The sequence below is a fragment of the Bubalus kerabau genome, chromosome 3, assembly GCF_029407905.1.
Source record: "Bubalus kerabau isolate K-KA32 ecotype Philippines breed swamp buffalo chromosome 3, PCC_UOA_SB_1v2, whole genome shotgun sequence".
Classification (NCBI taxonomy): Eukaryota; Metazoa; Chordata; class Mammalia; order Artiodactyla; family Bovidae; genus Bubalus; species Bubalus kerabau.
The window spans coordinates 138292910-138310486 of NC_073626.1; the positions used below are offsets into that span (position 1 = coordinate 138292910).

Sequence of the window (17577 nt, forward strand, 5' to 3'; positions counted from 1 at the left end):
CTGGTTTATAGTACCCGGTAGAATATTCCTTTAGAAGTTTTCCCTTCTACTTCACTAAAATACAATGAATCCAATGTATGAAGACATTATATTGTACAACAAACTCCCAGAAGATACAGGGTAGTGAGAACTTGAGATCTTTGTAAGTACCAAGATACCTGGGTAATTCTGTTCATATCATATAACAAGTAGTTGACTATTGACTAAGTGGTAAATTATAGAAGTCAGTCTGAAGAAGTGAATTTGAAGAACTTTCCCCTATAAGCATCCAAGGTAGAGTCTTCATTTTTCAAGAACAGTCTTAATTCTTTAGTACCAAGTCTAGTACTACAGAAGGCCTATATTATGGAAAGGGAGTTTAGTCAGTCCATCCCTGGAGAAATTTCCTCACAGGCAACTTTTGATGCATTATATATAGTACTTAGGAAATTAATACTTCTAACAAATAGAATTGTTAATAAGAACATAGTTAAGAACCAATATTGCCAGGTAATTAGGAGGCAGGCTTCTGCCCACTCTACATTTCCAAGACAATTAGCCCATTACTGACTTGGGCTGAAATAGCAATCTAGTGATTTCATGACCTGAAAGAATGCTGTCAAGGAAGAAATAATTTTCCTTGCTAGTAGCTTGTCTACTGGCCTTGTAGGATGCTCCACTGTAGGGATCTCTTAAAGCTAAATATTCAGTAGAAATATCAACACAGAGAGTCCCTTTTTCTCTTCAAATGTCATTGATTTGAATTTCTAATTTCAATGAACATGAACACCTCTCCTAAAGAAGCTTCTGGAGATTCTACTTCCAATATTAGTATTTTGACAATTTACTGCAACAGTTATATAAACTATATGCGATATTGAGTAGTGGTCATTTATGCTTGGAATACACAGAAAAACTAGACAATAATGCTCATTATGGGCTTCCCTCATGGTTCAGATGGTAAAGAATCCACCTTCAATGCAGGAGACCCAGTTTTGATCCCTGGGTCGGGAAGATCCCATGGAAACCGGAATGGCTACCCACTCTAGCATTCTTGCCAGGAGAATCCCATGGACAGAGGACCCTGGCAGACTACCGTACATGGGGTCGCAAATCCTAGTGAAGAAAATGAAATCAAAAGAAACCTAATATATGAGCATTCGGATGAACTCACCTGCAAAAACTTCAGTCTTGCAAGGAAGTCATTCACATAGCTCCCAAGTGGTTTAAGGCTTGGGTATGATTTCCCCATCCACATTCCTGGTATCTTGACATTCAGAATACTGCTAACCACTTCCTCAAGATCTGTAGACATCACTACAAGCCCCTGAAACACATTTAACCATTGTTTGACATGACAGTATACTAGCATTTGAATAATTTTATAATTAAACTTGTTTACAGTTATGATTAGTTAAGTATAGCAAAAAAAAAAGGGAGAAAGAAAAGGTATTTTCTTTGACTCACAAGACATGGAATCTTTGAATTATTTCTTGGAAAAATATTAATTTTAATCAAATTTTAATGGAAAGTTTCTTTTATTGAAATATAAATAATACTGACATACAGTATTAGTTTTAGATGTATAACATGATGATTCAATATTTGTGTATATTGTGAAGTGTTCACTACAATAAGCCTAGTTAACATTCATCACCGTACATAGTTACATTTTTTTGTGTGGTGAGAACTTTTAAGATCTACTCTCTTAACAACTTTCAAATATGCAATATAGTATTATTGACTGTAGTCACTGAGCTGTACATTGTAACTCCAGGACATATTTTGTAGCTGGAAGTTTGTACCTTTTGACTACCTTTACCCATTCTGCCCAGCTTGGAAGACCTTAATCAACACTTGGCTCCTCACTGCCTATTAAGTCACAGCCTAACTTTGACTTAGTTTCTTTATCTATTAAATAGACAACTAACATACCTCTGTCCTGGCCTTCTTAAAAGGATAGTGATAACTATAAAATGAGCAAAATGATACAAAGTGCCTTGAAAGGTTGAATATCCTGGATTGCAACTGTGAAGTCTAATTGATTTTATCCCATTTTGAAATGTAAAATAGATCATTTTACTTCATTGCATAATGAAGACTTCCCTTTACCTTTACACTTTAGAATAAAATTGAAGATCCTAACAGATGGTAAAACTGAAGCCCTTGAAAATTCCTATGTGATCTTGCAACTGGGCCAGTTGCCATCATTTCTGTTTTCTCCATAGCTGACAATATCATTCCAACTAACATATGGAGAAAATTTTAGAGTAAATTTAATGGATTAAACACCCACATTTCATTTTCCTCATTCTCCAAACCCTGAAACAACAGTAAAGGAATCTATTGCTTAAAAGCACAAGCCTAGGAACTTTCCTCGTGGTCTAGTGGTTAAGACTCCATGCTTCCACTGCAGGGGGCACAGGTTCCATCCCTGGTGGGAAACTAAGATCCTGTATGCTGTGTGGTATGGCCAAATCCACCCCCTGAAAACAAAAAATACTACACCTCCAAAAAACCCCCATAAGCCTATAGGTACAGGAAGAAGCAAAACAATACTGGGAGCTAGAAAACATGGGACTGTTGGTAGCTGACTTAGTTGTCAGGAGAAACTCGATCCTAAACTGGTAGAGGGCAAAGCTGAGAATCAACTAGGATATTCCAAATATTTGGAAGTGATGGCCTTAGCTAGGGAGGAGAAGAAGGTGGTGCTAAAATGAAGACTGTTGAGATCTGCCTTAAAAAACAGACTCCTGGGTCTTTCCCCACAAAACTTCACATCACCTACTTTGAATGAAACCTGGAAAGGAAAATGAAGAAACCCTTGGAGGGGAAGAATGCCAACCAGGCTTAGTTGGTGTCAGAATTCCCATACCCAAACTGGGATTTAAGTGAATCCACGTATATTGGCTGCCGAGCTCCCTCGGGCCTCTTTCCCCTTTTATCTCCTAGAATGTGGAAAGCCAGGCCTTCATTTTGCAGGAAGGAAATAGGGAGAACCAGGTTAAGGAGAAACACAAGATACCGAATACTTAGCCAAACAGCCCTGCCAGGTCATACCACAGCCGGCCAGATAGACTCCTCTTTCAACAATAACTCATATCCAACCACTCTCCTCCACCTCCACTGCTCCTACAAGAAACCAACTCAGCTGGAAGACCTCCATCTTATAATTGGCTTCTGCCTATGTTCTGGTTTCCCTACAATCTGTTCCGCTGAGGTCAGAGCAATCTTTAAAAATACAAAACAGGTCATTTCATTTTATTGCTTAAATTCCTCTGAAGGCCTCCCTTTGCCTCTACACTGTAGAATAGAATTGAAGATCCCAACCTTGGCCACAAGGCCATCGGGAGCCTGTGCCTTCCTCTCTCTGTTCTACCATCTCCCTTGTGCTCACTCCACTCGAGCCAAGCCAGCCTTCCCCACGGTACCCCTCAGCCATGCCAGGCTGCTGCTCTCAGGGCCTTCCTGCTGGCTCAACCCGCTGCCCAGACATTCCATGGCCTGCCCCTTCCATCAGGCCTCTCTTCAGAATGGCCTGACTCCAAATGACTGCGTTTCCCACCTCTCACCCTCCACATCCTTATCCCATTTTATTTTTTTCCATCGAATTTACCATTGACTGCAAGTTTATTTGTTAATTGTTTGTCTCCCTCACTAAGGTAAGCTCAGTGAGGGCAGAAGCTTTGTTTTTCTTACCTCTTAATGCTTTCTGCCTTCTGAGCATATATCTCATCCAGCAAATGACTGCTTTATGTACCATACTCTATACTCACTTACCCACTTATTAACTGCCAGCCCCAGAATTCCATACACATTTTAAGGGCAGGGATTTTCTTTCTATCCCAGAACCAAGAAAGGTGCTTTCTCAGAATCTGTGCCCAATACATGCTGGCTGAGTAAATGAACGATTTATTTCAATGAATTTTTTCTTGGTGGACTTGCCCTTACCTTGATTGCTTTCTGGATGTTAATGCACGAGTCTCTTATGGTCTGCAGCAACTTATTGAACCGTCCCATTTCTTGAACAAGCACTGTGTTCATGCTCTGAGTGTATGTGGTTGGGTATCTCCTCATTGCAGACTCAACATCAAAGTTGTTTGGAAGTTTACCCAAGATGTCACCAGCAACCTCATCCACCACTTCTTCCGATGATTTTGCACCAGCATCTGCCGAACGAGACTGGGAAGAGTTCAAACTATGAATCAGAAATGCTCACAAAGGTCTAAGAATTGCTGGATGGGAAAATTCCTAAAGTAAATTTTGTAAGAATGAGTACTACTTTGTTATTTTATCTATGATTCTTCTCCACATAGGATTTATTGAAGTGATGATAACAGGCATGGGAATGAAGCTTCAGGAGGAAAACAACTGTTAGAAGGTTATGTACAATGTTCAATGGCAAAAGGAGGTCTGGAGGAAGCACTGTGCTCTCTAGGAATTGAGGGAAGGGCAGATGCTGTGGACAGAGGGAGCAAAAGCATTCACCATGGTGGGGTGGTCAAGTGATGATGGGCATCAAAGCCCAGAAGGAGGAAATCTGGTTTTGCTATGAGAAAGCTTGCCAAAAATATATTTGCTAATAATAACTCTGGTGCCTACTGGTTGCCAAAAGCAGAGATATAGCTTTTTCCTTGAACCCAAGAGGGCAAAGAAAATAAGCTCTAAATAAGCTCTTCCAAGCAGTTGGAAGAGTACAGAGATAGAGCAGACTTTAGTAATTCACACTGGAAGCAAGGAAGGGGAATTTCATTTCAACTTTTATTTCTTATGTTTATAGCGGCACCGTATAAATGAATCTATATTTTCTGAGAAAACCTTTTAAATCCTCAAAATAAATGTGTGTGTGTGTGTGTGCGTGTGTGTGCATGGAGAGAGAATACGCACTATTAGAATATAAATGAATACATCTCATATTTTTTCAGCCCCAGGAAATTATGTTTAGTTTTATTTCAGATTTTATATTTTCTAGTTTCTATACTGGATCTATTCCATACATATTGACAGTAACTTCTACTTAAGTTTCTATGAATATTTTTAATGGTACCCTAACACCTTCCTATAAAAATGTGCAATAAAAAATTAAATGTTAGTATTAATTACAAGCTAGAAAAAAAAGGGGGGGGGAGAACTATGCCAATATAGTAATCCTTTACCACGATCCCAAAGTACTAGGTTTACAACCAAATATATAAAACAAATTACAGAAAACAAAGAAAGTAATGAATATTTGGTCAAAACTAGTGAAATACCTATTTCTGTTGCATTTGAAGAATGATATGCTGATTTCTATTTGTATTTTGATGTGCATACAATGTACTATAAACTCATTTAAAACATTTCTGTTTTCCAACAAGAGCTGCACCTCCACCAAACCCCCCAGCCACCACCCCCCAAAATAAATCCTAGGCCTATAACCCTTCAAAAATGTAAGAAAAATATTTTAGTAACACACATTCCTATACCTATTTCTCACACACCAAAATCACACAGTTGGGGAGATACGTTTTAAAAGTAATATCCAACTGATACTGAGAATTAAGAGCAAAAGGGTGTTATTTGTAATTATTTACCTTGGGTTCTTTTTTAATCGTCTTTTAAGAGTTTTCACAAATACCATTTGAAATCTTCTAACAGTTGTTTTCCTTTTATTAAACAAATAAAGATAAGTGGGATCCATTTTCAAGGAGACATCATGGAATTCAACCTTTCCATTTCTAGTTTAACAATATTTTAGGTCGAAACAATTTTCTTATTCAAAAGCAAGTCAGGCAGTTCACCATAGGTAAGACAGCTCTGCAAAAGTAACATTCTCAACCCCACTAGCTCCTCTCACTTCAAAAGATATTTTATTTCAATACACAATGTGAAGGTCCTGTCCTCATGACCTTGCTCTGCTGTTCTGGTCTATCTTGTTGCCTCTGAACTGTGGTAAACTCAATGTAGAATCACTGAACTCCTGCCTACCCATTACATTAATTTGTATTTGCCAATTTGATCTGGAGAATATTGAAAGACGTTGTTTAATCACATACTAAGAAAATACCCCAAGTGTATTTAAACTTGTTTGTTTGATTCTGAGTCATTTTCTGTTGGAATAAGACCACTGCTTTATGTATTCTGTAATATGGCACAGTCCATCAAGTTTAAAAAAAGCCAAAGACTCTATAACTCTCCTGTTGTCAGACTATTGCATACTACATGCACTAATGTTGCTAAAGATCTACGTATTCTTGTGTGTATATGAGTATGATTTCATACTTGAGCAATAACTGATCTTAGCGGTATTAACATATAAAAGGGACATTAAAATATGGTCTTTGTCCTTTCTGCCTTATTAGCAGATGTTATTTTACAACAGACCAGAGCCAGAAGTTCCATGAACTCTTTCATCCGTGATAGCACACTATTTCATTCTCCTAATCTGGTTCTTCACCATTTGAGCCACCAGAGAAGTCTGGTTCTTGGACTTACCTGGTATCTCAGATGGTAAAAAGTCTGCCTGCAGTGCAGGAGACCTGGGTTCAATCCCTGGGCTGGGAAGATCCCCTGGAGAAGGAAATGGCAACCCACTCCAGTATTATTGCTGGAAAATCCCATGGACGGAGGTACCTGGGAGGCTACAGTCCATGGGGTCACAAAGAGTCAGATGTGACTGAGCGACTTCATTTTCTTTCTTTCAATCCAGTTTTTTAACTTTCTTTCTTTCTTTCATTCCAGTTCTTAGTTCCCCTAGCATCTCTGGTTATCTGCCTTTGAGGTTTATTCCATTTTTAGAATCTAGAAAGAGTATCGCACAGCTTAGAACACAGATTCTGGAGCCAAACTAGTGGGATTCAGACTATTTGGCTCAGAGTCCTGGCTTTAAATTGTACTAGCTGACCTTGAGTTAACTACTTAATTTTTCTGTGTCTAAGTCTTTTAGCTGTAAAATGGGAATAATTAGCACCTCACCTCACAGGGCTGTCATAAGCAGTACACTGTTTTGCATAAACCATTTAGAACAGTGCTCCCATACAAGTATAAAATAATTAACCATTATTATTATTATTATTATTACTTTGAGATTCCATAAAAATAAAAAAAGATCAGCTTGAAATCAGTTAGGGGAATAATTTGCTTGATGAATAATCATCTTTAACTTACTAAAATTTCATGCAATCATTAAGGGAACTCACCATTTGGACTAATTTGCTTTCAGAACTAAAACAAACAAGCATATCTTCTAACAGAAAACAATACAAGAGAATATCTCTTAACAGACAAGTAAGATTAAACATCTTTCATTCAAATGAACTAACCTGTGCCATGGCATGCTGAATGAATCCTGGTGCCTTAAGAGGTCGTTTTCTGATGTGCCCTTACATTTATGCTCTCACCAATAGAGTTGCATGTCTCAGAGGCAATAGTTCTCCTAAATCTTTTAATTCATTTCATACTTATTATTATATTTTAAGTATTATATAATTTGATAAAATATTGATGTGAAAAAAACTATGCAAACTAGGTTAAATGTTCTGGAACATTTGATAAAGATAAGCCATTAAAAACGTTGCATTAGTAAGAGACTAGAAAATTAAATAGGGAAAATTCTAGATGAATTCTGGCATCAAACTGCTTCCAGGCACCTTTGAAAGTCTTCTTCCACTTTAAGAAATTTATAAAGGACATATTATATGTTCTGGGGCATGATTCAAGCCAAGAGAGGCAAAATGGAATTCCTAGCAGCAGAATGGTATCAAAGAATACTCAGAGATAATGCTACTCAAAGAACTGCTGGCAGCAGAATGATACTCAAATATGCTTTCCAAATCAAAAGCCTGATGAAAACAAAGCTCACACATTCATTTACTCTATGTTTAAACTTATTTTTAAGGTACGTATTTTTTTTTTTCTTTTCTTTTCCTGAAAATGGTTCTCCACTTGAACAGATGTAATTCTGTGCCTGGGCCTCTCCCGTGTGGGCTCATGCTGCTTGGGGACCATCCTTTCCAGCCTCAAAATCCAGCTGCTGCACAGATCACACACCTGTGTGAGAAGAATATTGTCGAACAGCAGTTGAGTTTCTGACTGATCTTTAGTGATATCGGCATTGGCATTCATCCCAAAGATTTCTGGAGCTGGGGTCAGAGGCAGTGTCTTTGTGTATTCAATGTAGCTGTTGTGCTGCAAAGATAAATAACAAGGAGCCAGGAGGTTAGAAATCAATTATCCTGTAGAACGTGCTCACTGAAAAGAGGTGATTTTCAGTACTCAGGTTATTGAGTGGATGAGCCTGTCAGACTGGACACTGAATGCTTTCATTTTCTTTCATCCAGGCCCAAAGCATTAAAAAAAAGCGGGGCGGGGGAAGATATGGACACATTTAGAAAGAGGAAAAAAATGCCCCACTCAGTTGAAATGAATTTTTAAATGGAGAGAGGAATATCGTGGCTACTTCATTTAGAAATTTCTTCCACAGAAATCTTTCTGTGCTGCATTTGCTGATGACTGTTCTTAATTTACCACAGTAGTTTCCTTTTCAGCTTTACTCTGATTTTTCTGTTTACTCTTATTATGATAAATCCACTTAATTCAGAAAAGTAAAAATCATCTGAGATTTTATCATGAGATAACCACCATTAATATAAATCTTTTATACTCATGCACACATATTTTATATTTACATAAACTTCCAACAAGATTCCATGAGTGTTAAAAGTGTTAGTTGCTCAGTCGTGTCTGACTCTTTTGAGACCCTATGGACTGTAGTTTGCCATGCTCCTCTGTCCATAGATTTCTGTAGGCCAGAATACTGGAGTGGGTAGCCATTTCCTTCTCCAGGGGATCTTCCCAACCTAGGGATCCATACTTTTCTTTAGAGCACAGGGAACTCTGCTCAATGCTATGTGGCACCCTGGAGGGGAGGGGAGTTTGGAGGAGAATGGATACATGTACATGTGTGACTGAGTCCCTTTATTGTCCACCTGAAACTATCACAACATTGTCAATCAGCCATACTCCAATATAAAATAAAAAGATTTTTAAAAAAAGATTCCATACTTCTCTTGATGCTCATATGCACTTAGTCGCTCAGTCATGTCCAACTCTTTGCAACCCCGTGGACTGTAGCCTGCCATGCTACTCTGTCCAAGGGGATTCTCTATGCAAGAATACTGGACTGGGTTGTCATGCCCTCCTCCAGGGGAACTTCCCAACCCAGGGATTGAACTCAGGTCTCCCTCATTGCGGGCAGATTCTTTACCATCTGAGCCAAGAGGGAAGATATGTATAATCATGGAAGGATATGTATAATTATACACATTCATATATATACATATACAAATATATATACACATATACATACAGTGAGGTGGGGCAATTGGTCATTGATGATTTTTCAATATGGGGCTAATTACACAACCTGACTTTATCTTGCCATCTTCTTACTTTCCGATTCATCACTGGAAATCCTGTTACCATGACTCCCTGTGTTGACTTGCCCCACCCAATCTGTGACCTGGACTCTGGTACTGGTGTTTCTCTTCCTCTCTCTCAGTGTCTGCCCTCAGCTAGAACTCTTCCAAGTGGATGTGGAGTCAAGGTATGTGCCTTTGTTGCCTGTGGCTGTGTGTTTAACTTTTAATATGTGCCCTTTTGACTTCTGGGAATAAAATGAGAACCAATTTAATTATACTGGCAGTCCCCAGAAGTCTACTTGTGATAATCTGAAGGCAAATGCATCTGTTAGACAGGACTGGAAAAAATAGGAGCCGACAACCTTGGTCTTGTGAAGCAGATGTGATGCTCTGTCCCTTCCTACCTTTGGGATCTTGGGCAAGTCATTTAAGTTTAGTGAACTTACTTTCTTACTTGTAAAAGAGAAGGAATAATAGCATCAATGTTAATTTGATGCTCTAATGAGATAACTACATGTAACTGCTTTGTAGATAATTAAGCATGATCTACATATTAACTATTACTGTTAATACTATTTTGTAACTCCCTTCTGATGTGTATTTCCATTTTAATTGGGGCCAATGTCTTTTGACCCAAAGGACTGAATTCACAGTAAGAATTTCAGGTCACCGAGGAAGACATCCTTGGGTGAGGAACGTTTCTGATAGTCCTCACATTACAGCAAACAGGAAACCACTAACTCCATCTTTGCATAGGGTTTGCTCTGTCCCTGTAAGACTGAAGGACACACAATGGTTAACCTAAAAAAAAAAAAAGGCCAATGGAAAAAAATTCACCATTTTCTGTATCAGAGGAATTTCATGCCTTACGGCTTTCAGTTTTCTTGAAGAGCATATGTACTTACATCCCCAGAAGGAGGCGCAAAATAGATGCCACTGGAGTCGAATTTATAGTGCGGATTCTGAACTAATTCCGGGTTGAAGAATTTGTTTAGGATACTGCGCAGCGTGCGCCGGTCCCAGTCGTCAGTCACGCGGCCGCCGTAATTGCACTCGCCGGTCATGTAGCGTAGGGCGTCGTAGGGCAGTTCCTATAGGAGAGCTAGAGTTGCTCAACCAGGCAAGACTTAGCAGTCCCACTTCATACAGAACCGTGTTTCTTGTTTGCTCACGTTATTAAACAGTTTACAAAACATCTGCATCACCACAGTTTCCCTTTATATGTTCACTTCCCAGCTAATTTGCTGTAATTTTTCCCAGGGTCTCTCTCTTTTTGTGGTCTGTCATTTTCAATCCTTCAGTGCAAAGAAAAGAAATCCTCTATAACTTGTGATAAAGTGAAGTCGCTCAGTCGTGTCCGACTCTTTGCGACCCCACGGACTGTAGCCTACCAGGTTCCACCATCCATAGGATTTTCCAGGCAAGAGTACTGGAGTGGGGTGCCATTTCCTTCTCCAGGAGATCTTCCGGACCGACGGATTGAACTCGGGTCTCCCACATGGTAGGCATTGTATGCAGATGCTTTACCGTCTGAGCCACCAGGGAAGAGTCATAACTTGTGAACTCACCTCCTATTCGACCAGTATTAGTGGACCACCTACTATGTGCCTGATGCAAAATAAATTAGAACATAATCCCATCCTTGAAAAATCCAGCACTGTTAATTGACGTTCAAAAGCAATCAAATCTGAGATAATCAGTTTTAATTTCCTTCACCACCTTTTTATACCTGTATATATTGATATTTTGGCGATTGGAATCATACTGTATGTACAATTCTGCATATAATTTTTCAGCAAATCTCATATTATATATTTTACTGTTACTTAAAATAGTATATGAAAATACTATCTTAATAATCATATTCTAATATTGAAGACTTTAGTGGCTCCTAATTTTCTACTTTGTTAATGTTTCACTAAATATACATTTCTTAAATTTTCTAATGATTCTTTAGTCTAGATTCCTAAAAAGGAAATTACAGCATCAATGGAAAGGAATTTTTAAAAAGCAATTGATTAATGTTATCAAACTACTTTCCTGAAAGACTGTAGCAACTGTAGTTGCTAAAACAGTTCTAAAATCTTTGCTAATTTGATTGCCCAAAGATAATTAATATTATATTCATTTGCATTTTCTAGAATACTAATAAAATTTATGATCTTTTAATTTCTAATAACATTTGTTCTTCTATGAAGTAGCCTCCTATCCATTTTTTGAATTAAAGTTTTAATAGTTTTATTTTATTTGTATAAACTCTTTTATAAATTGACCTCTATCAAATTTGTAGAGATATTTTTCCCTGTTACTTTGCTTTCTTATTGTATTCACTAATATACATAATTTCTAAATGTTTATGAATGCAAATAAACTGATTTTTCATATTGCAATTTTATTTAGCTTAACCATAAATACTTACATGTGTTGTGCTTAGTTGCTCAGTCATGTCCAACTCTTTGTGCCCCCAGGCTTCTCTGTCCTTGGGGATTTCCAGGCAAGAATACTGGAGTGGGTTGCCATGCCCTCCTCCAGGGGATCTTCCTGATAGAGGTCTGCACTGCAGGCAGATTCTTTACCAGATGAGCTAACAGGGAAGCCTAAATACTTACATACCCACCAGAAATATAAAGAATTCTCTCTCACTGCTCACAACAAAACTGAGTATTATCATTTAGATAAAATTATAATTAAGCAATAAAATTTTTTAATTTTTAAATTAATTTTTGAGATATAATTGACATATAACATATTTGTTTCAGGTATGCCACATAATGATTTGGTATTTGTATGTACTGTGAAATGACACAACAAGCTCATTTAACATTCATCATCACAGTTACAAAAATTTTTTTCTGTTGAGAACTTTTAAGATCTGTTTTCTTTATCCACTTTCAAATATGCAGTATAGTATTAACAATAGTCACCATACTGTATGCTGCTGCTGCTGCTGCCAAGTCACTTCAGTCGTGTCCGACTCTGTGCGACCCCATCAGATGGCAGCCCATCAGGCTTCCCCGTCCCTGGGATTCTCCAGGCAAGAACACTGGAATGGGTTGCCATTTCCTCCTCCAATGCATGAAAGTGAAAAGTGAAAGTGAAGCCACTCATTCATGTCCAACTCTTAGCGACCCCATGGACTGCAGCCTACCAGGCTCCTCCGTCCATAGGATTTTCCAGGCAAGAGTACTGGAGTGGGCTGCCATTGCCTTCTCCGATACTGTACGCTACATATCTTAATTTTATTTTCAATACTTACATTTGAGAAATATTTACTTGCCACTTGTATTTCTTATTGTTAAATAATCCACTTTTTTCTTTTAAGTGTTTTCCTCACATAAATGAGTATCTTTTTTCTTATTATTAAAAGCTCTATAAAGATACAGAATCAGTTTGTTATACAAATTTTAGATATTTTCTCCAAGTCGTCTTGTCTTTTATTTTTATGATGTTTAATTGTTTATGGCTTTTTATTAAGCAATGTTTTTAAATGTTTGCTACTAAAATGTAGAATATTTTTACTTTAGGATATTTTCCTATTATTTTTTTTTGTTGTTGTTCTACACATCTTCCTGTAGTTATCTGCTAAAGGTTTAAGTATATACATCGTACATCCCAGTGATCCCACTTTGAGGAATCCTTTGAACAGAAAAAAATAGCTTTTGAGAAGAATAAGTGGTACTAATTACAAAGGAAGAATTTACTGAATTCAGGGTTGGGAATTTTGAGACTAGTTCTCTGGTAGAACTGGAAGAGAAGGTAGTGAATTTAGGAGAACACCTCAGGACCAAGACCTGGTCAAGAAACAAGCAGAACCAGGAGGGAGAAGCCGGCATGGTGATGAGGGGAGTTTGCAGAGCAGGCACTGCTTGGGTTTGCCTTGCTGATAGGTCATAAAACTGTGGTAAAAAAACTCCTGCACAAATTAAATAGTTAGTATACGAGGATGAGTTGGCCCCTGGGAGTGCTTTGTGAGGCAGACATAAAATGACATCTGGAGAGGGAAGAATTTGATTTACGTATAAAGGGTTAAACCTGCCAACATTCCCCTGAGAACTGATGGGTAAACTGGTGTTTATCTCAGCTGCTTCATCACAACAGGGCCAATCAATCACACCCAGGAATGTGTTCTCCTAGAGGCCCAGGTCCATCGTCTGGGGTTGTAGAAATAGCAGCTCTATGCTGGGACTGCTTCCCTGCTCCATTGTAAAAAGAGGGTTGAGACCATGGACTGGGAGAGAGTGTAGAACCAGGCAACGAGTATGCAAGGTTATGTTAATATATGAAGTTACTCATTTTAACTCTGCTTATTATTGAATAGTGGAGGGCTTTCTTCGTAGCTCAGTTGGTAAAGAATCTTTCTGCAATACAGGAGACCCAGGTTCGATTCCTAGGTTGGGAAGATCCCCTGGAGAAGGCAATGGCAACCCACTCCAATATTCTTGCCTGGAGAATCCCATGGACCGAGGAGCCTGGCAGGCTACTGCTCATGGGGTCACAAGAGTCAGACACGACTTAGCGACTAAACCATCACCACCATTACTGAATAGTAAGAAATAAAAAGGAAATAAAATCCTGATAGTCAAAAAGGAGAAGCTGTGTATGCAGCCATTGAGACAAAGATCTCTACTATGATTGTCCACAACATATGTGAGTAAGAACAGCAAGCTGAAAATGATATTCAAATTCGATTATGTTTTTGAGGAAAATTTGTGCATATACTATACATATGTATACTACTACTAAGTCGCTTCAGTCATGTCTGACTCTGTGCGACCCCATGGACTGCAGCCCACCAGGCTTCTCCATCCATGGGATTCTCCAGACAAGAATACTGGAGTGGGTTGCCATTTCCTTCTCCAATGCATGAAAGTGGAAAGTGAAAGTGAAGTCGCTCAGTCCTGTCCGACTCTTAGCGACCCCATGGACTGCAGCCTACCAGGCTCCTCCATCCATGGGATTTTCCAGCCAACTGTACTGGAGTGGGGTGCCACTGCCTTCTATACATGTTAACTATTTGTGCACAAGAAGAAGTCTGGACAGGCCCTACTGTGAAACTGGTTGCTTTGGGGTGAAGTTAGGGTGACAGTGAGGGGTGGGACTTTTATTCACACATAATCATACACACACAATGACATACACACACCTTTGGGAATTACCCATCAGCCAAGTACATTATATATACTTGCATTTTCTTCTTTTATAGTTTTTCCTATTCACTTAAAAAATTAATATATATATATATATAAAGAATTCATACAGCTCAATAACAAAACTCAAATGATCTGATTAAAGGATAGGCAGAGGATCTGAATAGATATTTTTCCAAAGAAGACATACAGGTGGCCAACAGGCACATGGAAAGATACTCAGCATCACTAATCACCAGGAAAATGCAAATCAAAATAACAATGAGATGTTCTTTCACATCTGTCAGAATGGGTATTACCAAAAGACAAGAAATAATACATATGTTGGTGGGAATGTAAATTGGTACAGCCATTATGGAAAACAGTATGGAGGTTCCTCAAAAAATGTTTTGAAATAGAACCACCGTATGACTCAGCAATTCCACTTCTGGGTATTTATTCAAAGAAAATGAAAGCACTAATTTGAAAGGCTATATACACCCCTATGTCTATTGCAGCATTATTTAAATAGCCAAGACATGGAAGCAATGTAAGTGTTCATTGATGGATGAATGGATAAAGGAGATGTGGACTAGATGTGAATACACAATGGAATACTACTCAGCCATAAAAAGAATGCAGTCTTGCCATTTGTGACAAAATGAATGGATCTTGAGGGTATTAAGTGAAATAAGTGAGATAAGACAAATACTGTATGATTTCACTCAAATGTAGAATCTTCCAAAAAATGAATAAAACAAAACTTATAGATACAGAGAATAGATGGATGACTACCATGGGGCAAGGGGTTGTGGGGAAGGCAAAATGGGTAAAAAAGACTAAGACACACATTCCAGTTATAATTCAAGGGATCTAAGTATGGCATCATGACATTAGTAATATCATATTACAAATTTGATAGTTGCTAAGAAAGTAAATCTTAAAAGTTTTCATCACAAGAAAAATTTTTTTTTAGTTCTATGGTGACAGATAACCAGAAGTATTGTGGCAGTCATTTTGCAATATATACAAATGTTGAATCATGTTGTATACCTGAACTAATAGAATGTTGCGGGTAAATTGCACTTCAATACAAAGAACAAAATTTTGATTGCTGAAGAAGAATTACATTAGATTCAATATCAAAGGAAACTGTGAATCACATTCCTCAAAAAAAAAAAAAATCTCTATCTCTTGATGGGTTATATGAGATGAGTGCATAGCAGTTTTGTTCGGTTTGTTGGATAATTACTCTGTTGGAGGAATGGGAAGTGCTGCTCAATTGTCATTTAACAGCAGGAATCCGGTCAGTCAGTCCTGTATGTCAGTGAGAGAGTCCCTGTAGCATTTGCTATGATAGACAATCCCTGATATTCCTTATCTACTCAGCGTGCTCTCTCCCCTTTTCTTCTGGCTGCTCTGTCTGCACTTTCCATTTCTCCTGTCCTCTCTCCTACTACTGACACTGGATGCTCACCAGCAGTCAGGCTTTAGTTCATTTTTACTCTACACGGCCTTTCTTTTAAATCTCAGGTGTTCTCAGGCTTCTCCCTACACATTAATAACTTACAGCTTTCTATTTGTGCTTTCTTTCCCTGGGCTTTATATCTATATGCCAAAAGCCTATCAAATATCATGGTTATCAACCTAGATATCTTAGATGTATAAAATGTACAAGACTAAATTATTTATCCACTCAACCATCCCCATTTCACTAACCCATCTACTATACAACTATTAATTCCTGGTACTATTTCCTGTCTGGATAAATAAGTGGATGGACCACCAATTGAGACCTAAAACATGACATTAAGAGACTTCTTCCTATCCCTTTACCATTTAATATCTAGGTCATTTCAATCCTTGTCCCTACATATCTATTATATCTCTTCCACATTTCCCATCCTAGTCCAAAAGATTTAGTTTAAACTCTCAGCATCTCTTGCATGGGTTATTGTGATGGTCTTCTGTATTAGTTCCCTAGGTCTTCCAATAGATGGCTTAAAACAAGAGAAATTCATTGCCTGACAGTGCTGGAGGCTGAAAGTTTGAAATCAAGGTGTTGGCAGGGCCATACTCCCTCCAAAACTTCTAAGAGGATCCTTTCTTGCCTCTTCCAGCTTCTGTTGCCCCAGGTGTTCCTTAGTTTGTCACTGCATAATTCTAATCTCTGCCTCTGGCTATCTTTTCTGTGTACGCAAATGTCCTGCTATGAATCACATACACACACACACACACACACACACACACACACATAATACACACACACAATATTTTAAAATTTCATATTACTAATTATCTTTCATGCCCACATTCATTCTCAAAGTGTTAACAGTTTTTTGACAAGAGTTTATTTGGTCACTCTAGCTTTTTAAACTTCTGAACACAAACAAGGAGGTAAGAACTCACTGGATGTGAACAGGGAAGGTTTATTTACGATATCAGTCTTATTCTATTAAGGATCCACCCTACTTCAGTATGACCTCATCTTAGCTTACTTGATAATATCTGCAATAACTCCATTCCTAAATAAGCTCACAGTCCGAGGTACCATGGATTACAACTTCAACATATCTTTTGGCATAGGGGAAACAATTCAACTCACATCACCTAAAACTAGCCTGTCATCTAAGTCCACTCTGTTGCTACAGTGGTCCTTCTAAAATGCAAATGCTCTCCTAAAAGGAGACCAATAACAATATAATAATTCCCAATCAGTTAGCATGGCATACAAGGATGCTCCAAATCACTTCAGTTCAGTTCAGTCACTCAGCCGTGTCCGACTCTCTGTGACCCCATAAATTGCAGCATGCCAGGCCTCCCTGTCCATCACCAACTCCCGGAGTTCACTCAAACTCACGTCCATCGAGTTGGTGATGCCATCCAGCCATCTCATCCTCTGTCGTCCCCTTCTCCTCCTGCCCTCAATCCCTCCCAGCATCAGAGTCTTTTCCAATGAGTCAACTCTTGGCATGAGGTGGCCAAAGTACTGGAGTTTCAGCTTTAGCATCATTCCTTCCAAAGAACACCCAGGACTGATCTCCTTTAGAATGGACTGGTTGGATCTCCTTGCA

The 17577-nt window shown here is 38.4% G+C and overlaps 1 protein-coding gene across 1 annotated transcript in view; it reads right to left on the reverse strand.

Moving 5' to 3' along the window:
• The window catches only part of DNAH7 (dynein axonemal heavy chain 7), a 255094-nt gene that overhangs the window by 7217 nt on the left and 230300 nt on the right, over window positions 1-17577 (reverse strand). Inside the window, exons 59-62 of the mRNA XM_055572973.1 lie at window positions 10283-10468; window positions 8008-8145; window positions 3931-4161; window positions 1154-1306 (exon numbers count right to left, since the gene is read on the reverse strand). Coding sequence (XP_055428948.1) covers window positions 1154-1306; window positions 3931-4161; window positions 8008-8145; window positions 10283-10468 — 708 coding nt within the window. The remainder of the gene's footprint in view (window positions 1-1153; window positions 1307-3930; window positions 4162-8007; window positions 8146-10282; window positions 10469-17577) is intronic.